This window comes from Poecilia formosa, unplaced genomic scaffold (genome assembly GCF_000485575.1).
Source record: "Poecilia formosa unplaced genomic scaffold, Poecilia_formosa-5.1.2 Scaffold72, whole genome shotgun sequence".
Lineage (NCBI taxonomy): Eukaryota > Metazoa > Chordata > Actinopteri > Cyprinodontiformes > Poeciliidae > Poecilia > Poecilia formosa.
Genome location: NW_006800011.1, coordinates 2,476,875 through 2,504,122, shown reverse-complemented (window position 1 = coordinate 2,504,122; position 27,248 = coordinate 2,476,875). Strand labels below are relative to the sequence as shown.

Here is a 27,248-nt window from a genome sequence, read left to right as displayed (position 1 = left end):
GAGGAGGTTTGCTTACGGCTAAGGCAATTTCCGGTAAGCTTCATAGCTCCGACTTGGCGCATTACGTACGTCACGGACAACCGTTAAAACTTCAGCATTCACGAAGCCAACGGTTGATTAAGAGGGAGGTTTTTTTTTTCCAATCAGGCGAGATAAAAAACAAACCCGAAACGTAAGCAGTTGGTTTATTGAGACACTGTCATTGCCGTGGTAAGGCCTTATGTTGTTACAGGACACTTAAGAAAAGTTCAGAGTGTAAAACGCGCATACAGACACAGTTTGGCCTTTGAGGTTTGGACGGATCCGAAGATGTCGCATCCAGACAATGACGACGATTCCATCACGTTTTGGAATTACAGATTTTTTCCCCCAGCATCCTCCGCGGCTCAAACGGTCCGGTTACCCGTTTTGAGGCGTGTGAGGCCGTTGGTTACAGTACAAGACGAAGGTTTAAGTCTGAGGTGCACTTTTCCTCTGACATCACCTCCACAAATCGTAACTTGCCCTCTCCACCACAGATAAAGTGACTCTTAACTTAATACATTTTTTAGACGTTGCGAGCCAACAAATCGCTCCAATCCAACCTCCATCAATGTTTTTGTCCCACATGGCAGCAGGGCAAGTTTGTTGTACATTTAGCTGCCTGAAAAGAGAGATGGCCGCCCTGCGGGAGCGTCACTTGTCCCTGCTGAGGACGATCTCCGTGAGCCGGATGAGGGCGTCCCTCTCCGGAGACGGCCGGAGACGGCTGATCTGTCGGATGGCTTCCTCGCAGTATCGCCGCGCCAAGTAAGTAGTCTGCTGTACGCCGTCACTCTGGAACAGGAAATAAACCTGATTATTGTTGTAAGTTAACGATCAATGGGTTAATCTAACGTTCACTCATCTTATCGATCATTGACGTTTAATTTTTGCCATTTAAAAAGGACCAACCGTCTTTCCATGACAAAGGGCTACATTTTTTTTATAATATGCTTAATTAAAAATGTTTACATTTTGTCAGGTGTATAAAATACTGACTGAACAAAAAATTTTAGTTTTCTCACAATAAACTTTTAAAACTAAGTTTTTCCTTTTTTGGGATGTAAAATGATGTAAAATATTTTTTTTAAAAGCAGAGTCCAACCTAATAGAAAAACTGAACTAAAATAATATTACTGTACTTTTAAGGTCATTCTTTGTGGAAATTAAGTGCAAATATAGCATGAAAAAAATGAATCTATCCATTTATCTTGTGATGGTTCAAAGTATCAACATACATGGACGCCACATTGATCCATGAAAACTTGGATCAATGTGGCATCCATAATCAGTTTTCTTTCTTATGTACTGGGAAAAATATCCGTTATAAAACAATCAAAACTGGAAAAAAATAAAATGATCTGCATTCGTATTTTGTGTAATAAAATGAAAATCTATTAAATCGGCTGTAAATTACCAAAAATGAGGGCGGAAAATGTTTGGAAAGCTACTTTTTTATAAAGGTTTTAGTAAGGGAAGTTGTTTTATTTCTTTAATGTATCACTTTCTGAACTTTTCACCATCCTACCTGGAGGACGTACTGCCAGGCCCGATCTACGTCTCCTTTGGAGCTGAAGCGTCGCATGATCATGGCGTGAAGCTCAGGAAACTAGAAACAAGTTTTAAAAAAAATTAAAGAATGCCCATTCTAATTCGCTGACTGTTCTTTAAATGGAAACTGCTTTCTGCTGCCTCACCTGCTGACAAGCGAACAGAACTGGCCCGGTTGCCAGACCCAGTTTCAGGTCGGCGGCTGCTGGTTTCCCCAGCTGCTCGGCGCCCGACGTGAAGTCCAACACATCGTCCACCAGCTGCGAAAACCACACATCAGAACCCAACTTTTTCACGTTTAACCCTTCAAAATTGGAGTATTGATTACCTGAAAGGCAATGCCAACATTCTTCCCGTACTGGTACGCTATTTCATGGACTTCCGGGTCAGAGTTCACCAGAATGGAAACCTTGAGATGAACAAAAACAGACGACAATCAGTGGGAAACAGAAAAACAGATTTCCCTCAGTCTCCGCATCAATGTGATCAGGTTATCACAGGAAACAAGATTAGTTGCCATAGCTACGCAGATGATACTCAGCTCTACATTATGATGTCACCTGGTGACTCTGAACAAATAAGTGCTTAACAGAAACAAAACTGAAGTTATTATCTTTGGACCTAGAATCACTGCACAGAAACAATCAATCCAGCCCGAAATCTGAGTGTGAACCTTCACAGCCACATAAACATGGCTACAAAGTTGGCCTTCTGTCACCTGGAAAACATTTTTATTGTTAAAGAACTAACACTGCAGAAAGATGCATCCATGCCTTTATCTTCAGTCGCACTGATTACTGTGTTTCCATAAACCATAAAATTGCATAAATTGAAATTACAAAATTAAATTAACTTTACAGAAACACACCAATTTCAGTAAAAAGTTTCAGCACTTTTTTCGCATCACACGAGTCACGTGATCCACAACTGGATGTTGCTACTGGTGGAAACGCAGAATATAACAACAGGAAGTGGTAGGAGAATGATGGTTTGTTTTTGTTTTTAGATTTTAAAATCCTGCTGTTTGCTGCTGTTTGTTTATAAATCACTGAACAGCTTAGCATCACAATATACTGAAGATCTGCCGTTGTTGTATCAACCTTCCAGACCTCTCAAGTCTTCTGATTCTGGTCTGAACAAACTTCCAGAAAACTGCAAAACAGCCGAAACACTGAGTTCCTTTAAATAAGACTAAAAACCCACCTGTTTAAAATTCCTTTTGATTCATAATAACTGGAACATTGATCAATATTTTGATGTGAATTTATCATTTTAATGATGATAAATATGTTTTCTACTGGTTTTCACAATTGTTGACTATATGATGTTTTTATGATGTAAAGCTCTTTGAATTACCTCATTGCTGAAATGTGCTATACAAATAAACTTGATTTATTGATTGATTTATTGAACGTACATACTGCTTTACAGCTGTGTGCCATCAGACTCGCCGTCTTCTTGTAGGTTTTCTCCAGGTAGTGTTTGAATCGCTCATTCTCGTTCTCCTTGGAGCCGAGCTGCATGAACTCGCCTGCAAGGAAAACAAACAAAAACAGGAAGTGAGCAGAAACCGTCGAAACGACGAAGATGTGGAGCGTTTTGGACGTACCTCGCACCAGATCCTCGATGACCTGGGAGACGACCTTCACCACGGCGCTGTTCCCGATGCGAGCCAGTGCCATGGTGGCTGCTGAGAGGATGAAGTCCCCGGCTAAGATGGCCTGGAAGGGACAAAAAGCTAAGTTCAGGTATTCATTCCTCTTTAAAATCTTATGATTTTTAAGCATAAGAATATTAAATTCACGTGTGACATAAAGAGAGAGAATGGATGGAGAGAAAGAAGGAAGGATAGAAGGGGGTAATGATGAAAGAAACAAGAGTAAAGGAGGAAAGGGGGCAAGAAATAACAGTCAAGTTCCCTGAAGTCGTACCTTTCTTTCCCCCCACACGTCGTTGATCGACTTCTTCCCCCTTCGCTCATCGGATCCGTCGATCACGTCGTCGTGCACCAGGCTGGCGGTGTGAATCATTTCAGAAATCATCGCTATCGTCCTTTGACCCGGGAGCAGATCCCTGCAGGAAGCAGAGGAGAGAAAATAAAATAAAATCACACTTTTATGCCTCATAAATGGATTTATTACAAGGTAAAGTACAACCTGTGACTTTCCACTAAGCTTCAATGAATGTTTTTAAACTACACAGCAAAAAAGACCCTCAGAAAATAATATTTAAAGACATTCAGAATGCAGGAGTGAGTGCCTATGTTACCCGGCTCTGTTGCTGTGGATGTTCATGGCCCGAGCCATCAGGATGACAATGATCGGTCGGATCGCTTTGCCCCGACCATCAAAATAGTAATCGCAGAGGTACTTTAGCTCGGTTTTAGCCACAAACAGTTCCTGTTAGATACAACAAGAGACGTTACGGTTCCATTAGACACTTAAAAACACAAAATACTTTGTCACAAAAGGAAACTAAATGTTTCCTTTTGTGACATCCAAGTATCTTCAAAAACTCATCATAGACGGAAAGGATAGGAAGAATCTTCAGCAGCAGTCAGTCTTGCAGCTACTCTACAGAGGCCTCTGACTGAAAAGTGCTGCGAGTTAAATAAAATGATTGGTTTCAATCCGTTTAATTCTGGGATTATGAATGAATTTAAATGTACCATTAGTGGTGCGCATTTATCATTTATTGTGATACATCTCTGATTATGATAAGAGTTCTAATTTATTGTTAATTATGTTTAAAACCCTCTAAAACTTTCCTTGCTTTCAGGATAGATAATTTTACTATTTTCTTCACTGTCGGTTTAATAAAAGCATCAATACATCTGAAAATAAAATTCACTTCATCTGCAATATGCTTTTTACAGAACCATATTACAAAACAGGAATGCTTTTTAAGCGCAGTATTAGTGCTTGTGGAGCTTTAATTGCTGTGACAGTCATACAGTTAGCTAAAGATGACGCAACAAACAGTATTGCGAAATGTTGTGGTAAACATTTAAGTTCATTACTATTTATTATTCCATTATTTTCTCTAAATTAGATGCTAAACTCATCGGCTCACCTTTTTAATGTCGTCATATAAACTCGTCAGGTCTTTCTGCGCTAACGTAAAAGGGTCCCTCAGCTTTGCGTCGCTGTGCATCGTCCTGCAGCCGCAATACCGTAGCGTCGGATACAGCGAACTAGAGCGGTGTCTGTGAAGAGAAAAACACACCAACTTCACAAACGTAAACAAAACGAAGAAGTGATGCTTCAGCGGCACAACTCACCTGAGTAAAGAGGGATTCAGGTTAAGAGCTTTGGAGTGGATTTGTGCAGGAAACAGTGGCCTCTGAAAGTTAGCAAACATAGTAGAAACATGATTTATATGGCAATTAAAAATAACAGCTATATCTTAAACTCTACGGGATGTGTGTTGAATCTAAGAATATTAATGGAAAGTTTAGTGGAAGGACAGCTTGATTAAAAAAATATTTTAACTGGTGTCAGTTAATCTTTGTTAATTTTTGTCAATAGTAACAGAAATTATGTCTTGAAAATATATCTGTGTGTAATGACTGATCTAAATTATGTTTTAATTGAATTGCTGAAATAAAATTATGGTTTTATTTGGGATTCACGTTTATAAACAGAGTTAAATGTCTAATTGAAGTTGGAAAGTTAAGTGAAAGGAAGTAAATAAGGTAGAAAAAAGATAATTTCTGTATTTAAATTGTCTTTTTTTACTGGAGTTATAACTAAATGTCCTGGGAAACATGTTTGAATATTACTAAATGTGAGCCACAACAATCCAAATTAACACTTGTGCAACGAATATAAATAAAACCCAGATTCACTTCTTGAATCAAATTATTGAATTAAATAATATTTTAAAAGGGATGTTTGTAACCCTAAAATTATCAGCAACTCATCAGAAATAAATCAAACTGGCATTGGTCTGATAAAAAGTTTATCAGTTCATGTTTAATTGTTTTATACCTTAGTGGTTTATAAGAGATTCAAAAGTTATATTTATTTCAGTTATTTTAAAGTATTTAGATATGCAAGTTTAAAAAATAATTTATCCTGAGGTCCCTGAAGTATCCCATGTGCCTCTATGTTAAATGAATGAATGAATGAAAAGAGGATTATAATTAAACAGACAGATTAGAGTAAGGGTCTTAATATTTATTTCCACAGGTGGAAAATAATGCTGAGATTATTATATTTTTAAAATCACCTGCAACAAGTCAATACTCATTCGGGACATTCAATCAGAAATCAGGTAGATTATTTTTGCAAACAAAATGTGATAAAATCCTTAAGGAAACGGCATTAACTTGAGGATCGGAACCACCGCTGAAGAGGGACCGGGCTGTCTCAATGACCTTCCTGGGTTTGACAGCACTTCCTGTCAGGTACAAACTCACCTCCTTCCCCGGTGCGGAGCTCCAGGACGGCCTAGCCGTAGGGGATGCAGAGGAGTACGCGGACTGTCCGCTAAAACACCGCAGCGTTTCGGTTAAACCGGAGGTCGTAAAGCCCCCTTTCAACCTCCGGCAGCACATCCACCAGGACCCCGCCATGATGCTTCCCAGCCCGCAGCGTGCGCAGGAGGGGGGGAACCAGTTGTATGATACGGCGGAAACGGAATACAGCGAGCGGGACATCGGTTAGCACAACGTTTCAAAATAAGAGTGGACACCGGATATAGTGAGTTACTAAAGATAAGGACCATTTCTATAAAATATTTGTTTTTCTTAGAAAAACTGAAGTATAATGACTATTTTACGTATATAAATTAACGCAGTAAAACGTGTTTTTATGGCTTTACTTCCAGGAAGTATACCAGTGTTTGGGATCCGACTAGTTGCTGTGCGGCTAGCCGTTAAAGTTAGCATCAGTGTTCAACCTTTGGCTCTTCGAAGCTTCTGCATTGTTTCTTATTAACGCTGCCAAAAATGTTAAGAAGCAATGTTTTTTCACAAATATAGATTTATTAACAAATGCAGATTTTAGTAGTTTCAATTGAATAATTGCATCTTTTGAAGATACTTAAACAATATGAAATATTACAATATTTAATTTCCTTTAGGGATAAAACAATAAGTATTAAAAAGGTAAATTACCCCCTCCACCTTCCGTCCTCCTACAAATTAGTCAAATAAACCAATGAATAACAGAAAATAAAAATATAAAAATGCTTTTTTATATTTTTCACATATCAATATGTGATTGACCTCAGTGTATTATTGCAAAGTGGAAGGAAAATGTTGGATGATGCAGGATTTCCCACATTTGTAAGCCACCAATCTGAAAAGTATGGTATATGCCTTTTATCAATACTTTCAATAACAGTTTGGTGTCTTTTCCTATATGGTCCACCCAATAATAAACTAAACATTTTCAGTTTCATTAAACCTAACATAATAGTTGGATATTTGTAGAAAACAAATCTATAAATCATTGTACAGTTTCTGAATTTGTGGGGTTGATTGTTATCTTATTTGAGAAGTAAAATTTGCTTTTCAGAAGAAGCAGTCCAATGTTTGTGACTGCAGTTAAAATTAAGATGAATACAAAAAGCGTCAATAAATAGGAATCTATTTTTTTTAGAAGACATTATTTATCTAAATTTTATCTGGAAAAAATCCTTTAGAGAACTGGAAATGACCGTCCGTCCATACTTTGTACACCCTTTGTTTATATGATCATTTAAGAGTCGAATTTAGGCCTCACCATGTGTCTTGGACAAAATTAAACTTTTTGAGATTTAATTTCTGATACTTTTGGAGGATTTGTGGCATTTTCTAGTCATAACATCACTGCCTCCACACATCTAAAAAACTGAAATATTATTTGGCAGTTCTGTTTTTGCAAAACAAATCAAGTTTAGTCAGACTGAAGACAGTCAATTAATTTTTATGACTTGTTTACAGCTCATAAACTGCTAAAATAAGCTTCTTAAAAAATTAGATCACTTGACACAATAAAAAAATAAAAAAAATAATCGCACTTTGTCCTTCCACAAAAACTTTACATGGAACATTTCGGACCTGTAAATCAGGCCAGAAAGAACAATTGGGACAAAGTTTCACTGCCCCCTGCAGGCGTGGTGTGCACACTGCATCCTGCCCCCGTGCGATTTGCGTGTTCATTCTTGTAAGGAACTTTTTTTTTTTCCGGATACTCAATGGAAAATATTTTTTTGGAAATGTTGTACCTTAGTTTTCCGGGGAATCAGAAAAGCAGAGAATGATTTTTCAGGAAGATGAACCTGTTCTCCAAAATCAGCCACGCTGCAGCGCCTTGATCGTCTTTTCCTCTGGTTACCACCAGGCGGCGCTGCTGCATCGCATCCTGCCATCTCCGTTTGTTACACAAGACTGCAGCAGAGGTGGACTAAGCAGCAAGACTTCCTCTGTGGGCTAAAAGGTTAAAGGTCAGCTGTTCTTCATGAGTAGAAATACCCTAATAAATTAGAATAGCATTGAAGAAATAATTTATTTCAGCAATTCGTGACACTTGTGTTAATTACACACAGTGTGATATTTATTTTAATTAATTTGATGGTTGTCGCTTACAATTAATAGACCAAATAATAAAAACCATCAATCTGATGTTTTTATCAGCTGTAAAAACCAAAATTACCAACATTATTAAAAGCAAGACAGAAATATATTAAATTATTGCCCCCATTTTTTCAGCTTTATCCCAGATTTATGTTTTGAAAACACATTTTGACTTTAATTTTACGCATGTAAAATAGTACTTTATGTTTTACAGTTACTCAGAACAGAAAAAACACTTTTTTCCACATATTTTCTAATCACATTTAAGTATTTTATGGAAAAACACAGTGGAAATTGCTTTTTTGTTATCAAAATTTAATTTAATAAAGCTTTTAACAGTGATCCATTGCATGCAGTGAACTGTCAACACACAAAACTAACATTTCAAAGTTTGTAAAACACACTTGGGCCAAAACTCTTAGTCATGGCTGTAACAATAAAACCTCCAAACAGACAGAAGGAATGTCTTTCTGCAGTATTTACAGTCAATGCAAATATATACACATTTCTTTATATAAAAGTATCTGTAAAGCTTTATTATTACATTATCCTCTGTTAACACAAATTTTCAACCTTTATGGATTTACTTCAAATGACTATTTTAAAAATAATGTTCAAGAAAAGTACAGTGACTGGATGCAGAAATGAAACCATATTAATCTTATCAAATGATGAATTGATGAGAGTTTTCTCTTGAATAAAAAGGGCTGAGCATTTTTCCATTCTATAAAGGGCTACATTTTTCATGATACACTGACTTATTTAAATTAATTTTAATATTTTGTGTCAGCTGTCTTAAATACTGACTGAATAAGCAGAAAATTGAGGTTTCTCACATTATTAAACTTATTTAAAATACAACTAAACGGGAACCTCTTAAGTTCCTGTTTTGTTATATTTATTATAATCGGTTTATATTTCAAAACAGAACTGCATAAAGTGCATTTAATCATTAAACCTGTATTAAGATCCCACAACGGACTCTGTCTGGACCGTTTCTCTTCCCCCTTCTAAAATGGCCGCCATCTTTAATTCTGGATCAACGGCTCCGCTTAAGGATGGTGGCCAACGGCGCCCTCTGTTGGATGGCGGCCAAACTACAACGCTAACTGAATATCTAAGACATTATTAGTGAATCTGTTAGACCTAATTTTAATCTAATTGACAGTTAATGAATTGTTTGCATCCCTAGTATTAATCTCTATTGTAATCATCTGGAGTAAAATTATTTATTTTGTATTTTTTCCATCTGGAGCTACTGATCAGTACGCTTCCTCATGGCTGACATCAGTTCTGACATAAAGTCCCCGCCGCCGCCGCCACCGCCTTGCAGCGTTGGTGTTGTCCTCTTCGGAGGAGCTGGAGGCATCTTCTTCTGCTGTGCTGCAGGTCGTGGAGCGGAAACAGCAGCAGGAGGAGGCGGAGGTGGAGGCGGGGGAGGCGCACCTGATGCTACGAACACCGGATCAGGTGGAGGTGGAGGTAGAAACTCTGGATTTGGAGGCGGAGGGGGAAGAGATTTGTTGATGTTTCCACCAAAATTAGCCGCCGGAGCCGGAGCCGGAGGAGGAGGAAGTGAGCTGTAGCTGGTAGGAGGCGGAGGAGGAGGAAGGAAGTCTGGAGGGTCTTCAGAGAAGTTGTCCATGGGTGGAGGCGGCGGCGGAGGAGGGAGGCCGTCCATGGAGAGCGGAGGAGGGGGGAAGTTGCTGAGTGGAGGCTTGGAGGCCAGCGACGGCGGTGGAGGAGGAAGGATGGGGTCAGGAGGAGGAGGAGGGAGGATCTCGTTCAGAGGGGGAGGAGCAGGGAGATTACCGATGCCCTGAAAAAAAACAGAAAGAATTAATGGAAGATTTCCACCAGGAAGACATATTTAAATCTGCAGCATGAAACTTTAAGAAAATATATCCATTTACATATTTATTAAAACTGTCACCATGTTGTGACAGTTTGGTATGAGAAAAAATTCAAGCTCCTCTACTGTTTCCCAGTGCTACATAGAAGCAACCAATCAGATCCAAGAGGCGGGTCTTAGCGCTGACAATCATCCTCTCTAGCAGAGCATGTTGTGAATCTGAAGGCTAGTTAGCATAGCCACCAATAAAATGACAGTTGTTTCTCCGTCATCAGGCTGATTCACAGCGCCAAGAGGAAGGAAGAACGGATGGAAGGAAGGAAGGAAGGAAGGAAGAAAGGAAGGACACAAAAATAGGAATAAAGGGCACAAAGGAAGGAAGTACTGAAGGAAGGATGTTAATAAAACTTCCTGACTGTGAGTGTGGTGAAACCCTCAGAGTTTCTTCTTCAGGTGATTAGTTTACCTGGTGCGGCGGTCCAGGCTGCGGTTTGGGGGCGTGGCCGTTAGCTTGCGTTGCTGTTTTGGCTGCAGGAAACAGAAACGTGAGTCGACTGGGGGAAATGACATCACAGCTAAATAAAGCCTGCGAGCCGCCGTACCTCTGATGGTTGGTGATGGCGTTGAAGGGCTGGAGCTGGACGGAGTGCTGCGGTTCGTCCACACGGCGGCGCTGACAGCGGCCTTCCTCTCTGCCGTTTTGAAGTTTTCATGCAGCGACGCGCCGTACTGGAAAAGAGACGAATCGCTGCTGTAAAACACCTGAGTTTTATTGAAATAAGTCTTTGAACGTAGCGTAGATCAGTTGGCACCTTAGCGATCCGTATGCCGGTCACCCAGAGGTTCATGGTCCAAGCGTCGTCACAGCAAAGATATTTGATGTACTGAGACTCTTTCTGGATCTGAGGATGCTGCAGAAAAATTCACAATATATTTGTTACTGATTTAAAAGTTCATGCTTGGCGTCTTTTCAGCTGTTCAAGAGAACACACACTCAAAAAAGTGTGAAATTAAAATTAATATTTACAAAATAAATATGAGAAATGTTGATTTTATAAAACTGTTATTATCTATCAATTGCATTTTACTTATTTGTGTAACTTAAAATAACTAAGTCTAATTATATTTTACCAGCAATGTCAACAATATCAAATAACTAGTCAGTTCTATTCGCCACACATTATGCATCAGGAATTTCACCACACAAACATTTAAGAGTTTTTACTTAAAGTTGAAGTTTAGAAGTTATGTTGATTGTCATTTTCTAAATAGACAATTATCACTTTTCTCCAACCGTGTAATAGGGTCGTTGTAGATATATAAAAAAGGATTTCAATTGCTGCAAATTTTGATATTCTCTGAAATTTTCTATAAAAAACTCAGAAACTACCAAGTTTCAAAAGTTAAAAAAAAAATGGAAATTTTCTGAGCTTGTTTTCACTAGAAATTTTCTAATAGATCAAACAGGAATTTTTCAGGTTAGTTTTTTCTTTGAAAAGTCAAACATTTTCTAGAAAAAAGTCTGAAATTTTGAGATACGTGTGAGAAATTTTCTAGGAAAAAAACTAGGAAATTTCTGACTTTCAAAATTCAAAAATGTTTTACTCAGAAATTCTCAAATTTTTTGTAGAATATATCTGAGATTAATCTCAAACTTTCATATTTTTTACTAGGATTTTTTTTTACTTTTCAAACTAGGAAATGTATTAGTTTTTTCTAGAAACATTCTGTTTTTGAGTTATTTTAGCAGAAATTTAATCCCTTTTCAAAACAAAATAAAGGCAGATATTTCCTCTGATGTGAGGCCTTACAATAAATTTGCAAACAAATTTAACTCTTCCTAAAGTGTAAAATCTTAGGTATTTCTTTGTCTTACTTGCCCTGTTTTTTGTTTTCTGTTGCTATTCACTGAGTTACTCATAAGCAGTGTACTTTTTACTGAAGTTGGCTAAATAAAGTAAAGATTTTCAAAGAAATACTGAGCAGATTCTGGCGTTCCCAGATGAGATTAGAGAGAAAAGAGTTTCACGTCCCTTTTAACTGTTTTAAAATCATCCATATTTATTCTGTTAGCTTGTTTCCGTCTACACTCCTCTCTCACCCCTGCTATATTTACGCTCATGCATCTGCTTATTAGTTATAATAATAAGGTCTAAAAAAAAGTACAAGGAAGTGCTAAACAAAACTAACCCTTCTTTACAGCTTTCAGATAAACTGGATTAAAATGTCTACTTTCACTTCTTCAAATTAAAGTATTTATTGCATCTCAGCTTCTCCGTCAGGCAAACAGCTGCCAGACCTCAACGTTGTGTTGCTACCATCCGCAGAGACGAACTCACCTTCAGAACGAAGCAGAAGTCAGTCGGGGCCTTGTATCTGTTCTTGACGTCTTTGCCGTAGTAAACGTTTACGTTGTCGAACTGGACGAAGCAGATCAGATCGCGGGACGACTGGAAACAAGATAGACATTTTCACTGAACCATCCAAGGGATGCAACACTCTCTGGTGTTCACCCCACACGTTTTCTGTCAACTTTGACTATGGGCTTTGACTAGGCCGCTCCAAAGGTTAAGTCTTCCTCTCGTGGAGTCATTCTTGTGTGTGAATGTGTTTTGTTTTGGTGCCAACTGGCCACACAAAGCTTTGGAAGAAGATGTTTCTGTTTTACAGCCGTACACTGCAAAAACACAAAATCTTACCAAGTAGCTTCTAGTGCAAATATCTCAGTCCACTTGAAATCAAACAAATTAATTTAAAAGTAAAATTGCAGCAAGATTTAGAGGCTTGTTTTAAGTAAATACTTCCTTAATATTGATGAAAAAGTTCTAGTTCTATTGGCAGATAAATTATAAAATGTAGTGTTATAAGTTAAATCCTCATGTAGAATGTAATGGATGTCCTGTTGGCCCGTAAAACCAGTAATAAATAGGTTGGTATCGCTTTAAGAAACATCAGAACTACTGAAATATGGTACCATTTGATCAGGCTGAGCATCCTCGTCTCTTTACCTTGGTTTTTCCTTTGGGAACGTAATAAATTCCTGAGGCTCGGAGCTGAAAGAGTCGCTGCTTCCACGACTTTTTTCCGTCTTCTTTGAGGTGCAGAACTCCTTCCAGGTCGGGAACGATGATCGACGTTCCACAGAAGTTCTCCTGCACAACCAAAAACGTTATGAAGCAATCTGAGACGGCGAAACAACATCTAGCTACCGACACGCGGGACATTTTATTTACTTACCTGCACCAACAATTCCTTGTCTTTGTCTTTCATGTCTTTGAGAGTTTTCTTATCCTTTTTCCAGAGATAAAAGTTCTGAAAGTCAGGAAGAAAGTTGGTTTAAGAATCAAGCTTCAGACTGTCACCGGTTGTGGAGGTTTAGAAACCTCTAATATGCTAAGTTTATACATATTTCTTGTTTTTTCCTTTTTTAATGCTTAAATGTTTCAGATAGTTAAATAAACTTTAAATATCCAAGATAACCTGAAACAAAATGGTTTCATGTGATGTTTAAGGGAAAACCAATCTGAAAAAGTAATTTCTACATGACAAACCATTATCAAGTTTGGTGTAAATATTAAAATTTGATCAAAAAACGATAAATTTTATCAGTTACTTGATTTAGCAAGAGGGAAAGCTTTTTTTTTATTCAAACATTAAATTATTCAGGACATCTGATGGTCTGACGATAAAATGTATAAAACATTAAAGTGTGAGAAGATATACCATAGACACGACAGTAGATCAGTATCTTTTACTCTTCTCATGTAGGCTGTGGAAAGTTTAACAAACCTTGGCAAGCTTGCACGCTAAATTAAAGATAAAAAATCGGCTCACAGCTCCACTTCCTGGACTCTAAACGCTTCCATAAATCACCTCTTGACTTTGTGATGTCATTATTAAGCCATTATTTTGTTCAAACATACAGCCCATCCATGAAAGAAAAGGCATTTCACTTTCCCGTCTTTCTGTTTCTAGAGCTCCTTTCAGAGTCTATCTGCTGATGGCTGGAAAATTCCCGGAAGGAAAATCTGTTCGGACGCACTTGTCAGAAAAAATGTAAATGAACAGAGATGTTCTGTCTCTTTCGTCGGAGTGAATGATGGAGCGCCTCGGCGCTGCTCCAGCCGGACTATTTGTCTCTGCCAACAGACTGAATCCATTAAACTCTCTGAGATTGTAAATTGTCCCATTATAACAACAAACATGCCAAGATCTCTTTGGCTGTTGCGTCTGATATACTGCAGCTACGACATTAAAGAAAAGGGTCAGCCTGCGGATGTATCATAATTCAACAAAGAAAAATGCCTTTTTTTCCAGAGAGGGATTTGCACAAATGTCCAGGACCTGTACGATATCATGCTAAGTACAAAGAGCTGAAACCTGGTATTTTCTTTAAAGCAATGACAGGACCAACCTGTGGGTTTTTGAAAACCTCAAATTTATCTTTTCTCTCCTGGAAAAGGACTTTGTTTTCACTGTCCCTCGTCCAGGCAAGGAGCGGCTCCACCAGGTTCTCGTGGTCCTCAAATGTCCGTTCTGTCAAAACAAAAACGCACTGAAGAATCAAAACAATTCTTAAAATTAGAGTTAAACACAATGATGGCTCTAAAATGTCCCTTTTGAATCATAAAACTTCATAAAAACATAATTTAGTAAGCTCAAGACTCCTCTATTTATATAAACCCATAACAAAATAATGTTAGCATTAGCTTGTTGTTTTATCTGGGTGTCTAGTTGAATGCAGACTGCTAGCTTTGCTTTTTGGTACCAAAAACAATCATTTATGGTACGAAGTGGCCCGAGAACGGAGCCTTGAGGAACACATTTAGTTTTTGTTGCATACCTGTACAATAAGCCACTCAATGCCAATAAAGAACAACCACATTTCTCGATACATAAAATATTCTGTTAAAAAGTTAGCTTACCTCTTTTTGTGTAATTTGACAAATATTTTACATTTTTACACTTAACAGTACTCCAAACATGTTTTACAAATCCTTTTAACCAGCTGCAGCTTAAAATGGCCCAAAATAAGAATAAAATGCTACTTTTTAAATTTTCATGGAGGACATTTAGCGGCTTTAAACTCTAAAAACACATGAACATACTTCCTTTTTCCCCTCTTGCCCACCCACTGACTCAGTCTTTCAAATTTCCATCACAGTTGGCAGTTGAACGCAGTTTTACCACTGTCTTTAATTACAGGTTACCAGCTGGGGAAAAGCTAGGCATTACATAAAATTGCTGCCACGGTTTCAGACTACAGTTTGGCGGCTGCGATCGTTACGTTAGCTGCAGGGGAATGAACTGCTAAGAGCAGAGGTCCCTTTGAACTTCAGTTCACTGGTGCGACTGGCGAGCACATGGCGACGTTTTGGAGTAGCAGATTTGTTTGAAGAGGTGTTGCTGTTAAGCTCAGTGGGTGTTTATTGGGCCTGACTCGACCCAACTTTATCTCGGTAAAGATTAAAGGTCAGCAGAGATGGTGTAACAATCTCAAGGTTTGCAGACGTTTAAAAATCATCTACATGTTTTGTTTTTTTTTTACTTTGAGTTGTAGGTTAGTCAACGATGACAGAAAACACAACTCATGTCCTCGTGCTCATCAGTCACAGCAGCTACAAAGGATGTTTTCTTTGCTTATAAGTCATGGTGGAAATGGGAATCTGTCACACAGCTGTGGATATAAAAGTAGGGCAAAGGTCGTCACCTCGTACTTGCAGCACAAATAAATTAGCAAACAAACTTAAAGGGAAGGAAATGCACATGTAGTTGAGTCTTTATAAAAACAAAAATCATATTGGTTTCAGAAAAGTTTTTATCCACATGAACCACTGAGCGTTGTTTTGAACATGCCAAACCCATAGGGGGCAGTGTGGCACTAAGCTAAAATCTACATCAGCCAATCAGATCGCTTCAAAACAACCAAAACTTCCTGTTAGGAATTAAACATGGCACCAGGAAGTTCATTTGTATGAACCGATATATAAATTAAACCCATTTTAATTAGTATATTAGAATGTGAAGTTAATAAAATACAAGACAATGTCGACTGGGAAATATGTGGATATTTTTGATGCATTATTTTTCGCAGGTTGTAATGCGCGGGACCCTAAATCTTTGTTCTCCCATGTACATAAGCCAACAGTGGAGATTTCTTTAAAAAAATGAAACAGTTTTTCTGTGGTGAAAGTCCAAAGCCAATAAAAATGTCTTTGTTTTCCCACAAAAAAAGTTCATAAAAAGGATTTTCTTTAACGGCTGCTACCCATTTTAACATGAACAAACCAAAGTTAACATTCAGCTCCTTCAACAAGAGAAGCTTAATTTTAACTCTGTGTGGGAGTGTGAACTTTTTAACCACAATCTTCATGCTACAGTTAATATTAGCACATGTCATGAGTCCATCCACTACTGCAAAAATTCAATACTGCATTGTGTTCACCTCACGTCACATTGCATGAGGAGTTTCAGGAACTGCTAAAATAAAGCTGCATGCAGCATTTCCTGATGGACTTAAAGCAACATAGTAGCACATGGCTGGATAATGTGACGTTGGTGAATTTAGCTAACGCAACTGAGATCATGAGGATCCTATTTTAGACAGATGGAGATGACTGACATTAAAAGGATGTCAAATTGAATCCACTTGGTCACACTAACTAACTTACAAGTAACATTTCAGCAACATAGAGAACATGGGAAGAATTATAAGTGAAATAATCTGCCAATGAAACAAGTATTTTATCATTAAGATTCAGGAATTATTTACTTAAAACAAGCTCCTCTATCTTGCTGTAAAGTTACTGGAAGTTAGTTTTCTATAATATTCTATAAGACGTTTGCTCTAGTCTAGAAATTGGATAAAATACTTGATGGGATTTTGTGTTTTTGCAGTGTACAAAAACTCTAAAATAATGAAAAGAAAAAACTAATTTAGTAATTTCACTGTGCTCGTTGGGAGGATTTGCATCAGAGTTCATCATTCTGGACACCCCACTACTTTTCCCCCATACTCTTTGTATTTAATTTCCTGCTTATCCTCTAACATGAGTTTTGTCTTGTTTCAAGATATTTGCACTGGAAAGTAGGCGAAAATACTTGGTAAGATTTTATGTTTTTGCAATGTATGGCTGTAAAACAGAAAGATTTTCTTCCAAAGGTAGAGGATAAACTCCTTTAAAGCTTTGTGTGGTCCAAAACAAAACACATTCACACACAACAAGGACTCCTTGACAGGAGTGTACTCAGATATTTGCACTAAAAACTAGACAAAAATGGTTGGTAAGAGTTTGTGTTTTTGTAGCATAATCAAGTTAAACTATATTTTACCACTTGTTTTTGCTTGGTGCATACCAGTTCATTGCTTATTTTAAACGCTTTATCACATGAGTTTGGTTTATTTTTGCCACTTCCATCTCTCGTGTCTTTGCACAGACCATGATAGCGTTGTGACATCACCTGATGGTGGCATTTTAGGAACTCACCAAGCTGCAGCTCGTGGTTGGTTTCACACAGACTCCAGTCTACGTTGCAGTCACAATGAGTCTTCTCAAACAAGTTGTCCAGAACCTCCCTCACGGTTTGCCTCTCATCAACCATCAGAGTCTTGGAGCTGCCATCGTTCATGACCACCTTCACCACCAGCTGTCAAAAACGAAAATGTTTAATTTGCTACAGCTAAGTCAAAGCTAAGCTATAGCCAGGCTTCAAACAAACATCATGTTTTTTACCATCAGTATTGAAAATCTATGGTAAACCAGAGAGGTCAACAAAATGCAAAAGCCACAATGGAAATTATGCTAAAAAGGAAGTTATGCTAAAATGTGAGTTACATTAGCAAGTTTATTGTATTTTACCTTTTAGTATAAATTCAGTTTTACCACAACTTCCATTTGATCATATGCTAAGATGAAACTTATGCTAAAATTAAAGTTATGCTGAAATGGAAGCTATCCCATAACTACAGCTTTAGCATAGCTTCCATTTTAACATTATGTCTCATGTAGCATTAGCTTCCATTGTAGTATGGCTTCTATTTCAGGATAATTTCTGTTTTAGCATTATTTCTGTTATAGCATTAGCTTCTGTGGTAGCATAGCTTTCATTTTAGGATAATTGTCATTTTAGCATAGCTTCCATTTTTAGCATGGCTTCTGTTTTAGCATTTCAGTATAACTTCCACTGTGGCATTTTAGCATAACCTCTGTTTTAGCATAGCTTCCATTTTAGCATAACCTCTGTTTTAGCATTAGCTTCCATTGTAGCATAGCTCCCATTTTAGGATAACTTCCACAGTGGCTTTTGTTGTTGACCCTGTTGGGCCACCGTAATTTTTGCTACAATGTACTGTTGCCAGTGGTAGACAGGTGATTAATACCACTACTGATTGTTTTTGGTTTTACATCACTCCAAGTCAGCCACACTGGCACCAGACACGCTGACTAGTCAAATAATCGGCATTTCTGTGGATTGGTGCTTTTTTTTTTTACCATGAAATAAATGTAATTTCCTACCTGCTTGCTGCAAGGTATTCTAAATACGAGGTATGACTAAATACGATAGAAGCATGTTTAATATCTGCTAATATACATTTACATGTTCATTTTGTAGACTAAAGGTCTCAGCTATAATGTGGACAGCAGCAGACTCCCTAAGTAAGACTAAATCCAACCTTTAAGTACATGCAGCTTGTTGACCAGTTTAATAACATGTTATGTACCCAAATGATTGTTTCTGCTTCATAATGTTAGCTTTAATAAAACTTGGGAGCATCAGCACTTCAGTAATTCCAGTCAAATGTCTGCATGTAATTTTAGGTCCTCAGACAGAGCGCTGACTGGGATTTATTTTTATCTAGGCCAGAGAATTGACACTTCCTGCCATATGGAAAGAAGTCCATTTCTGGAAGACTGAGGACTGTTGTCATACACATATTGGCTTTTGTAGAATAATATCCTATATCACAAACATTCTCAGACACGAGGGTTTGTATCTAAAACTGAAAAAAGACCAGACCACAGAAAGATCTGCGAGAAACTACTGAAAAATTGTGTCTGGATTTCTATTGTTCATGCAAAACTAGCAATGCTAGGCTTCCTTAGTTTGAGACCCAACCGTGTCCAAGTTTCAACCAGTGGGCTCAAAAGATTGGATAAAATGACTGTTAGTAGTCTTTGTCAGTTTACTAACAAAGTCTGCAATAAACCAGACACAGTTGGAACATCAAGGAATGGGAAGGTGCCAACAAACTTTCCAGCTGTGTTGGTGACCAAACCAAATGTCTTTGCAGAAGAGGCAAAGATTAAACCATTTTCCCACAACGATAAGAGGAATATTTGAATAAATCTCCTTTCAAACATGTGAATATTGTACAGTTTGAACCTTGAAGTTTGGTGGTAGCAGCATTGGTTTGCTGAGGGATAAATCTGAATTTCTGACCACAGAAACATCTGCTGAAGCCACTGGAAATACATCAAAACTGAGGCTTATATGTGCCTATAAAAGTGGACATGCTGAATTTATTGAGCTTCCATGTGGAAGTAGATGAAAAGTAGCCAAAAGTCAATAGATAACGTTTAAATTATCTCAAGACAGCATTGAAACTATAGCAAGTGGATAACTTTGTCAGGTCAAATACTTTACTTTTGTCCGATGCACAGCTTTACATCCAAGACTCTGCTTTGGTGCTTTTGTGCCACTTTGAAGATGATTAAGTGTCCATGTACAGAATGATCCAGAGCAGGATGCTGGCTACCCATCTATTAATGTGATTGATGGCTCCTCTGTCAGGCCAGAAGGAGAGGAAACTACTACATGCTGTGTTGGAACAGAAGGCATTTTCCGTCCTCCATAACTCTCTGCGTCTTTAATGCAGCTCAGTCAGATCAGAGCAGAATATGTGGAGTTGAAGTTTACATGTCTTACCTTTTTCACTTTGGCTTCCTTTAGCTTCTCCAGAGCAAGCTTGATTTTATCGGCCTTCATCTGAGCTTCAATTTCTTCCTAAACAGGAAAAACAACAAATAGAGGAACTGAGTTAGTAGATGTTTTTTCTGATTTAAACAACACTTGATAAATAGTTGAGGGAAGATACTCTCCCTTTGTTAGCTCTTCCCTTTTTTGACCTACAAACACCATAATACAAATCAGGTTTATTGGCTCATGTTCTGGTACGGGGTGGTGTGGTTTACGATGTAGCCACATCTTAGATTCATTGTTGAGCTTCATTAGAGTAAGATCGGACAGACTGCTGCTCAAAGTAGGTGAGAGTGTTTAGAGTAAGCAAAGGTGCCACAGAGTATGAGAAATGTATGCCACAAGATACTGAAGACTACAAATTAAAATTATGCTGCAGAGCTGAAAATCAGCATAATTAGTAGGGCCCAAATGTCATGTTTAACTCATTTTGTGACCGCATTATTAATTTAGTAGTTTGCAAAAAATTGCATCTCCAAATATGTTTTCTAGCTGCCTATGGAACTTTGGTAAAAGTCTCCAATTAAAAACCGTGTACTGTGTAAAACTTTGCAATCATAACTTGTTTATTTACATTTTCCTCCCAACCAGATGGATTTTTCTGCTGCAGGTTGAAGCAGTTTCATAAAACACTTCTTCACACTTTTCTTTTAAAGTTTTTTTTAGACTTTTCTTGCTTTTTCAGCCATTTTTTATCCAGAAATTCATCCCTCATATCTGTTAATTTGCCATGTAATTACATGGTTAATTTTGGTTCTGACATCTTTTCTTTTTATCTTTCTGTTAACATTCTCATTATTTCTCGTGCTATCTTTGTCTGGTATCATAATTAGCTGGAAAATGACTGAAAAAGTCCCAAAGAAACAAGGTGGAAAACTTCAGAAAGCTTTTAATCAAGAAAACAATACTGATGAGGAAAATATTAAAGCTGCAGTATGCAAATTCTGTTTAATAAAAAAGTTTGTTTATTTTGTTAAAACTGTCACCATATTGTGACAATGTAATACAGCACAGGCAATCTGTGAAAAAATAAATCTCCCCCTCCTCTTCCCTGAGCTACTATTTCCGTCTTAAGAAATGCATTAGGAGCCACGAGGAGGGTCTGAGCGCTGTCAATAATCCTTGTGAATGCGTTGCTAAACAGGCCAATGGCAGAGAAGCACTTACCGTTACAGAAAAACCGTTTGTCATCATGAGAAATGCTAACTAGCAATATGTAAAGAAAATATTTTTTACAAAAGTTGCATACTGCAGCTTTAAGGTTTGGCTTTCCTATCAGAAAGGTAAGCATGTTTAGATATTCCAGAATCCAGTTAGGGTTTTTGCTTCCAGTATTGCCAGTTTCCAATACCAGGAGTATTCTTCACATTGATAGTAACGCCAACACTGTACCTTTTAAGGTTATAAAGCTAACCTGTACACATCTCGCCTACCAATGACGCACACTTTTGCCACAGCTGGTGTTTTGACCACAGTAAGATGAGGTCAGGAGCTCTGTTAAAGCAATAAGCTCCGGTCTACATTACCTACCCAGACCATCCAAAGACTGACACTATTTTACCTCCTCTAAACCCCCTGATCCTGTTACAGTTTTCACATGGTTGTATGTGTTTGATCTGTTCCAGACAGGCCCTCGACTGTTTCTCCTCACGCGTCTCTCTGACTCCAACAGATGGATCTAGTTATCTGTGACCTCACTGTCCAACTGCTAAAAGACCTGAACCACTCTTTTTGAGTTTCACAGAGACAGAAAGAAAAAAAATAAAGAAGTCATCTGAAATTTACACAAAGGGAACAGCCTTGTCAGAGGTGGGATGATTAAACTACAAAGCACAGAACTAAGTATAATTATTATTGTGGTTAAATAAATCCAGGCAGTAAATGAGGTTTACCAATTTGTGAGAGAGGCCAGAAATGTCAAAAGCCAAGAAGTAATGTGGTGAAGTACACATTTTAAAATATAGGAGTATATTTTAGAAAATCCGTGTTACAAATTCCTTTGTTTGTTTAGGTCAACGCTGAACTTAGTCTTTTACATCAGGCACCTTGTTGGGCAGCTAAGGGGCCTTCAGGAATATATATATTGAGCCGTTAGCGGCAGTTATTCTTCAGTTACATTAACGGCTATCTACCTTTGCGCTCCGGTAACGGTTGGTCATTATCCTTTCAATATGAAGCGCCGCATTTCAGCGCTAATTTTAGCTAACCCTGTTTAATTCTGGCTTTTAAATGACTGAAGTTGTATGTTGAAATTAAATAACTGAAACACAACCATTCAAAACCTCAAATTAACATGATGAGTTTATGTAACCTTCTCACCATTACACCGGTGATTAACTAGTTTATAGTAACTAGTTACATTTACTCAATTACATTTAGTTGAGTAACTTTTTTAGAAAAAATGTACTTTCAGGAATATTTTACTATTCTGTACTTTATTTTTTACTTTTGCTTGAGTAATCTTATTATGAAGTATTTTACTCTTGAGTAAATTTCTGGATTTTCTACCCACTGATGAAAAACAAAGATGTTTTAACCAAAAATTCAACAAACAGACACACACCTGCAGTTTTTTATTTAAGTTTTATATTGAAAGAAACTGATCTGGGAACATTTTTCTTTTGCCTGATTTTGTTGTTTTTTTGTTTTTTGTTTTATATGAATTATTGTGATTTTTGTCCTTAAAATACAAAAATTTCCACTTTATATTTATAACTTTGTATTTTTAGCCCATCTGATGATGTGGCTAGGGTTAGGGTTAACCTAACCCTAGCCACATCTGGTGATGAGTGAACTGAAAAAATATTTTTTCCACATTGGTGTTTAGCCTTGTATTGTCCATCTAAAGCAGGGGTGGCCAAGTCCAGTCCTCGAGAGCCGCCATCCTGCAAGTTTCAGATGCATCCCTGCTTCAACACACCTGAATCAAATGACTGGCTCGTTATCAGGCCTCTGTAGAGCTGATCCCGGTCTGTTGGAGTAAGGATACTTCTAAAACTTGCAGGATGGTGGCTCTCGAGGACTGGACTTGGCCACCCCTGATCTAAAGAGTAAACTCCTCCAAATGTTTGTTACCTTCATTCAAACTCTCACTTCTTTTAAAATCTGAACCTTCGGAGGAGAAAAGGTGGTTGGGATTGATGTCTAGATGACAGTGACCTTTTCTAGAGGAGAGGAGCCGTACCATTGTGGGTTTTGATGACTGCGGAGGCGGCAGGGGCGAGGAGGTGGAGGAAGATGGGGTGGTGACACTGCTGCTTCTGTTATTTCCTGGAGACGGTGGTGATGTAATGGAGGAGGCAGGCTGGACGCCCAGGCCTTTGGGCGGAGGCGGCAGGTCTGATGAAGATGACGGTGGCGCGTTCAGCCCTTGGATTTCTGCTTCCAGTTTCTTTTCTGTCTCACTGAGGTCGGCCACCAGGTCGGCCATCAGGGCGTCCAAGTCATTGTCCTCCAGGTCATGTAGTGACGCTGGTGGAGCAGAATCAAATCATCAAGATGTAATTCAAATGTTTTATGGTCCTTTCATGTCCACTTAAACTGAAACTGGCTCTTATTAGATTTCAGGAACACTGTAAATGGGAAGTTTGCTTCAGTTTTAACACTTTTTATCTTCCTTCTTCACAGAAAAAATCCCACAGAAGTTTGCTGATGCACAATGTCTTCATGCATTATTTTACTTTCACATGCTCTATTTAGTTTTACTTCCACTCCTGAACCTCAAAGCCTAAAAAAATCTAATTCTGATTCAGGACTGATGAAATACCAAGTATTGGTAATCATCACTGTCACTTATTAAACATTGGTATTCAAAAATTTGCCTCCAACCTAAAAACTGATGATAATTTGGAAGATTAAATCTTTTCTATTTTTATTTAGCATCACCATCAACTGTTTACTGTAAAGGCCTCATATTGTAGCCGTCATCCAGCGAAAATACTTATGTAAATTTAAATCAGTTTAGCCTTTTTAGCAGCAAATATCAACTTCAAGAAAAATTTAAGGCCTTTAAAAGTCATCTGCAAACTTATTTTATGCGCTTAGTTTTAGCAGAGCTTACATACTGCATAAAGCAACATGAATTTGTTTCCCATTTTCTGACACTAAATTAGTCGAAATATGAGATATTTCTTAAAATGACCTATTTCAATTTCATCCCATTATTCTGTGGATCTTTGTAAACACAAATCTAACAATTAAGGCTTTTATGAAGTTGATAATGGTTGAACACATGCTTAGGCTTGTCACAATAATCAATAAATCAATTAATCACATGACAAATTAAAACAAACTCATGGCATGATTTATCGTTTATCTCTTTTTTTCTCTTTTACCAAAATCTGGATGATAAAAGTCTTCAGTCTCAACTAGACCTTTTTTTGAAGGACAGTTTTGTTTACAAAGACTTCAAAGTTCATTTTATTTGTCATTTTGTTTATTTATTTTGGATATTTAAAATGTCTTCCCGTTAAGAGTGTTAAATGTTCATTAGAATTTAAAGCTTACTGATCTCTCAGAATGTGTATCTATATTTTATATCCTGAATTTTTGCACTCTTGGATTTTGATAAAACATTAAAACATTAGTTAAAGGGTCAGTTTAGTCCTACTTAGCTTACTTAAAGCAACAAAAGGCTAACAAGTTGTTAGAAAAACTAAGGCTGACTTTTTGCATCTAACTAAAAAAATATTCTGTAAGAAATAAACGAGCAACATGAGCGCTGTGAATATCAAGGGAGTGACCTTGCTTTGAAATTCTCAGCTCTGCTTTCACAGCCTCTTGTGGACACAAAGTGATTAAACCTTGATCTCTGAAATGTTAAACAGATAAAACAGAACTAAATTATTTCTTTTTTTCTTCTAATTTTCCGTTTTACTGGTGAAACCAATGACTGTGTCCTATCTTTACGTAACTTTATAAGTTATTGTGCAAGTTTCCTATCAGTGAACTTGGTATCAGAGAGAGTTTGATAAAAATAAAAAAAGGAAAGTCACCGTTCAGGCCAGTGAAGCCGACAGAGAAGTTGATTTCCTGCCTAGTGCTGGGGAGCGGTTCAGGAGGTTCGGTTTCCTGTCCGAGACTCTGCAAACAAGAACAAAATAAGACTATTCATGAGAATATCACTATTTCTGTACAGGGAACAACAATTTTGTCAAATGTTTATGCTGATACAGTCACAAATTAATATTATGCACTGCAAAAACACTAAATCTTACCAAGTATTTTTGGTCCAGTTTGTAAAGCAAATATCTCAGTTCACTTGAAATGAGACAAAACTAACTTACAAATAACTTTTCAGCAAAATATATGAGCTTGTTTTAAGTCAATATCTCTTTAATATTGATGTTTAACTTATAACAAGACATTTTTCTCATGTTACAAGTTAAATAATCTGATAATGGATACTTCTTTAATATAAATATTAAAGAAATATTGACTTAAAACAAGCCTCTATGTCTTGCTGAAAAGTTACTTGTATGTTAGTTTTGTCTCATTTCAAGTGCAATAAGATATTTGGAGTAGAAACTAAAACAATACCTGGTAAGATTTTGTGTTTTTGCACAAAATTAGTGACTGTAATGGATCACGAAGATATAAAATTATGACATCAACATACATCTGCTAAAATATATAATACTACTGTATGAGGTAGAGGAATGAAAAATATTAAAAATAAAGTGGATCAAGAATACAGCCTGGAGGAACCCCGTATGTTATTGTTTGCACACATTTGACTCTCAAGGTCTTGCAACACACAGATTAAAAGCATATGTGCCAAATGAATGAATCTTTCCTAATAAATAATAATTAAGTACAATTAAATTTGCGTTAAAAATCTTTAGCATAATTTTTTTACAGTAAGAAAGAAATCTAATAATTAAGTGATGATTTTGAAATCAATCGAATGAGTGGAAGACTAACTTGTACTCCACATTTGGAAAAGAAAGTTTATCCTTGATTTAATAGTAAACACATTCAATCAGAAACCTTCTCACTCTTTTCTTTTTCTACTTTATTTTCTTATGTCTTAGGACGGAAATTACATAAAAAAATTGGCACATAAATCCAAGTGGAGATGAAACAGGAAGAAGTATTGGTGAAAGTTTTTCACCTGAGTGAGGAGGTCCATCTCCCCCAGCAGGTCGCTGAACATGGCGTCAATATCATCCATCTGAAACAAACAGCAACAAAAATTAAGCTCTAAGAGTATAGATTTGATTTGCTTTTACATAAACTGACATAGAAAACCAGCAATATGTAATTTAGTGCAACATAATGCAATCAAGAACCAGAAAACACATAAAAGGTAAAACAATTAAAACTGAAACTCAGTTCTCTTTCGAATCAGATGATCTAATCACACGAAATAGAAGCAGAGTCCCTGATGGTTGAAAGAGATAGACATGCAATTCAAAAAAACTATAAAGCATGAAAAGGAAGCAACATTATGAAGAAAGATAAAAAATATTTAATTTTTGCTCATGCTGGCACTGTAGCACAGCTAGCCGCTACTGGAAATGAGAGAAGTTACCATTTAAAATGACCACACCAATGCTTCAGAAGTAACATAAAGGTTTGTGAAGAAGTTTGAAAACACAACTAAAATCTAGTCTTTGCATGTTGTTTTTGTTTACACACAAGCTAGCATCAGCACTGCAGCACAGCTAGCTGTACACAGAAGTTAGAATAGTAGCTTTAATGTCACCATTCCATTATTTCAATGGTAATTTCTCATCGTTGGATTTTTTCTCATATGTAAGAGGAAAAAAAAGATTAAAATAACACAGATGGGACTGAGTGGCGCCAGCTTACTCCTGCTTATGGCGAATCCACCATTCATCCCACGACTCTACGCTTCCCACTGCATATCTGTTTGTTTTCAAATTTTTACATATTTAGCTGAAATGAGGAGATAGATATTTATAAAAACGCTCAACTTTGTTAAAGAGATTTAAAATTGTCTGCCATCAGCATGAGATAAGGAAATCATACAGATATTGGAAATAAAGTGGGTCAAGAACAGAGCCTTGAGGAACCCCACATGTGATTGTTATAACTCACAAACTCAATGCGCTTTACTTATTTGCAACACTTTCCAGTTTCCCAAAGTAAAAACATTTATACAAAATGAAACAATCTTCCCTGAAAAATTACAATTAATTTAGATTTAACTTTGGTTTAGATCTGATTTGTAACTGGATTATTTTATTTTTTATAGTTTATAGAGAATTCTTTTGTCAATGATTGTATTCCTGACCAATGTTTAATTTAGTTGACTTCGTC

The 27,248-nt window shown here is 37.2% G+C and overlaps 2 protein-coding genes and 1 long non-coding RNA gene across 4 annotated transcripts in view; 1 reads left to right on the top strand and 2 right to left on the bottom strand.

Annotated features, from left to right (window-relative positions):
• Positions 1-140: 140 nt before the first annotated feature.
• Positions 141-6,229, bottom strand: pdss1 (prenyl (decaprenyl) diphosphate synthase, subunit 1). The gene is made up of 11 exons (XM_007555757.2): positions 5,993-6,229; positions 4,853-4,914; positions 4,645-4,777; positions 3,841-3,971; positions 3,504-3,645; positions 3,182-3,293; positions 2,994-3,103; positions 1,901-1,981; positions 1,719-1,832; positions 1,550-1,630; positions 141-816 (listed from the first exon to the last, which is right to left on the bottom strand). Exons 1-11 carry the CDS (start codon positions 6,146-6,148, stop codon positions 676-678), a joined length of 1,263 nt encoding a protein of 420 aa, XP_007555819.1. The 5' UTR covers positions 6,149-6,229; the 3' UTR covers positions 141-675.
• LOC107836655 (uncharacterized) lies at positions 704-22,256 on the top strand. The gene is made up of 3 exons (XR_001662599.1): positions 704-789; positions 7,902-8,004; positions 21,594-22,256. It is a non-coding gene; the product is annotated as an uncharacterized LOC107836655 (long non-coding RNA).
• Positions 8,989-27,248, bottom strand: part of apbb1ip (amyloid beta (A4) precursor protein-binding, family B, member 1 interacting protein) — a 28,099-nt gene continuing 9,839 nt past the window's right edge. For both annotated transcript variants that reach the window (XM_016673223.1, XM_007555756.2), the window contains 13 exons: positions 26,077-26,136; positions 24,959-25,046; positions 23,149-23,435; positions 19,914-19,991; positions 17,474-17,633; positions 14,401-14,522; positions 13,224-13,298; positions 12,995-13,138; positions 12,326-12,436; positions 10,799-10,897; positions 10,589-10,715; positions 10,453-10,514; positions 8,989-9,953 (listed from right to left, as the gene is read on the bottom strand). In XM_016673223.1, coding sequence (XP_016528709.1) covers positions 9,390-9,953; positions 10,453-10,514; positions 10,589-10,715; positions 10,799-10,897; positions 12,326-12,436; positions 12,995-13,138; positions 13,224-13,298; positions 14,401-14,522; positions 17,474-17,633; positions 19,914-19,991; positions 23,149-23,435; positions 24,959-25,046; positions 26,077-26,136 — 1,977 coding nt within the window. In that variant the 3' untranslated portion in view covers positions 8,989-9,389. The remainder of the gene's footprint in view (positions 9,954-10,452; positions 10,515-10,588; positions 10,716-10,798; positions 10,898-12,325; positions 12,437-12,994; positions 13,139-13,223; positions 13,299-14,400; positions 14,523-17,473; positions 17,634-19,913; positions 19,992-23,148; positions 23,436-24,958; positions 25,047-26,076; positions 26,137-27,248) is intronic.

Bases quoted from the DNA above. Each gene is read 5' to 3' on its own strand.
- pdss1 (XM_007555757.2), bottom strand. From the start codon at position 6,148: ATGGCGGGGTCCTGGTGGATGTGCTGCCGGAGGTTGAAAGGGGGCTTT. The intron at 4,778-4,852 runs GTGAGTTGTGCC...TTCTCTTCACAG, and splicing joins CTGAATCCCTCTTTACTCAG to ACACCGCTCTAGTTCGCTGT. The intron at 3,646-3,840 runs GTAACATAGGCA...TGCTTCCTGCAG, and splicing joins ATCCACAGCAACAGAGCCGG to GGATCTGCTCCCGGGTCAAA.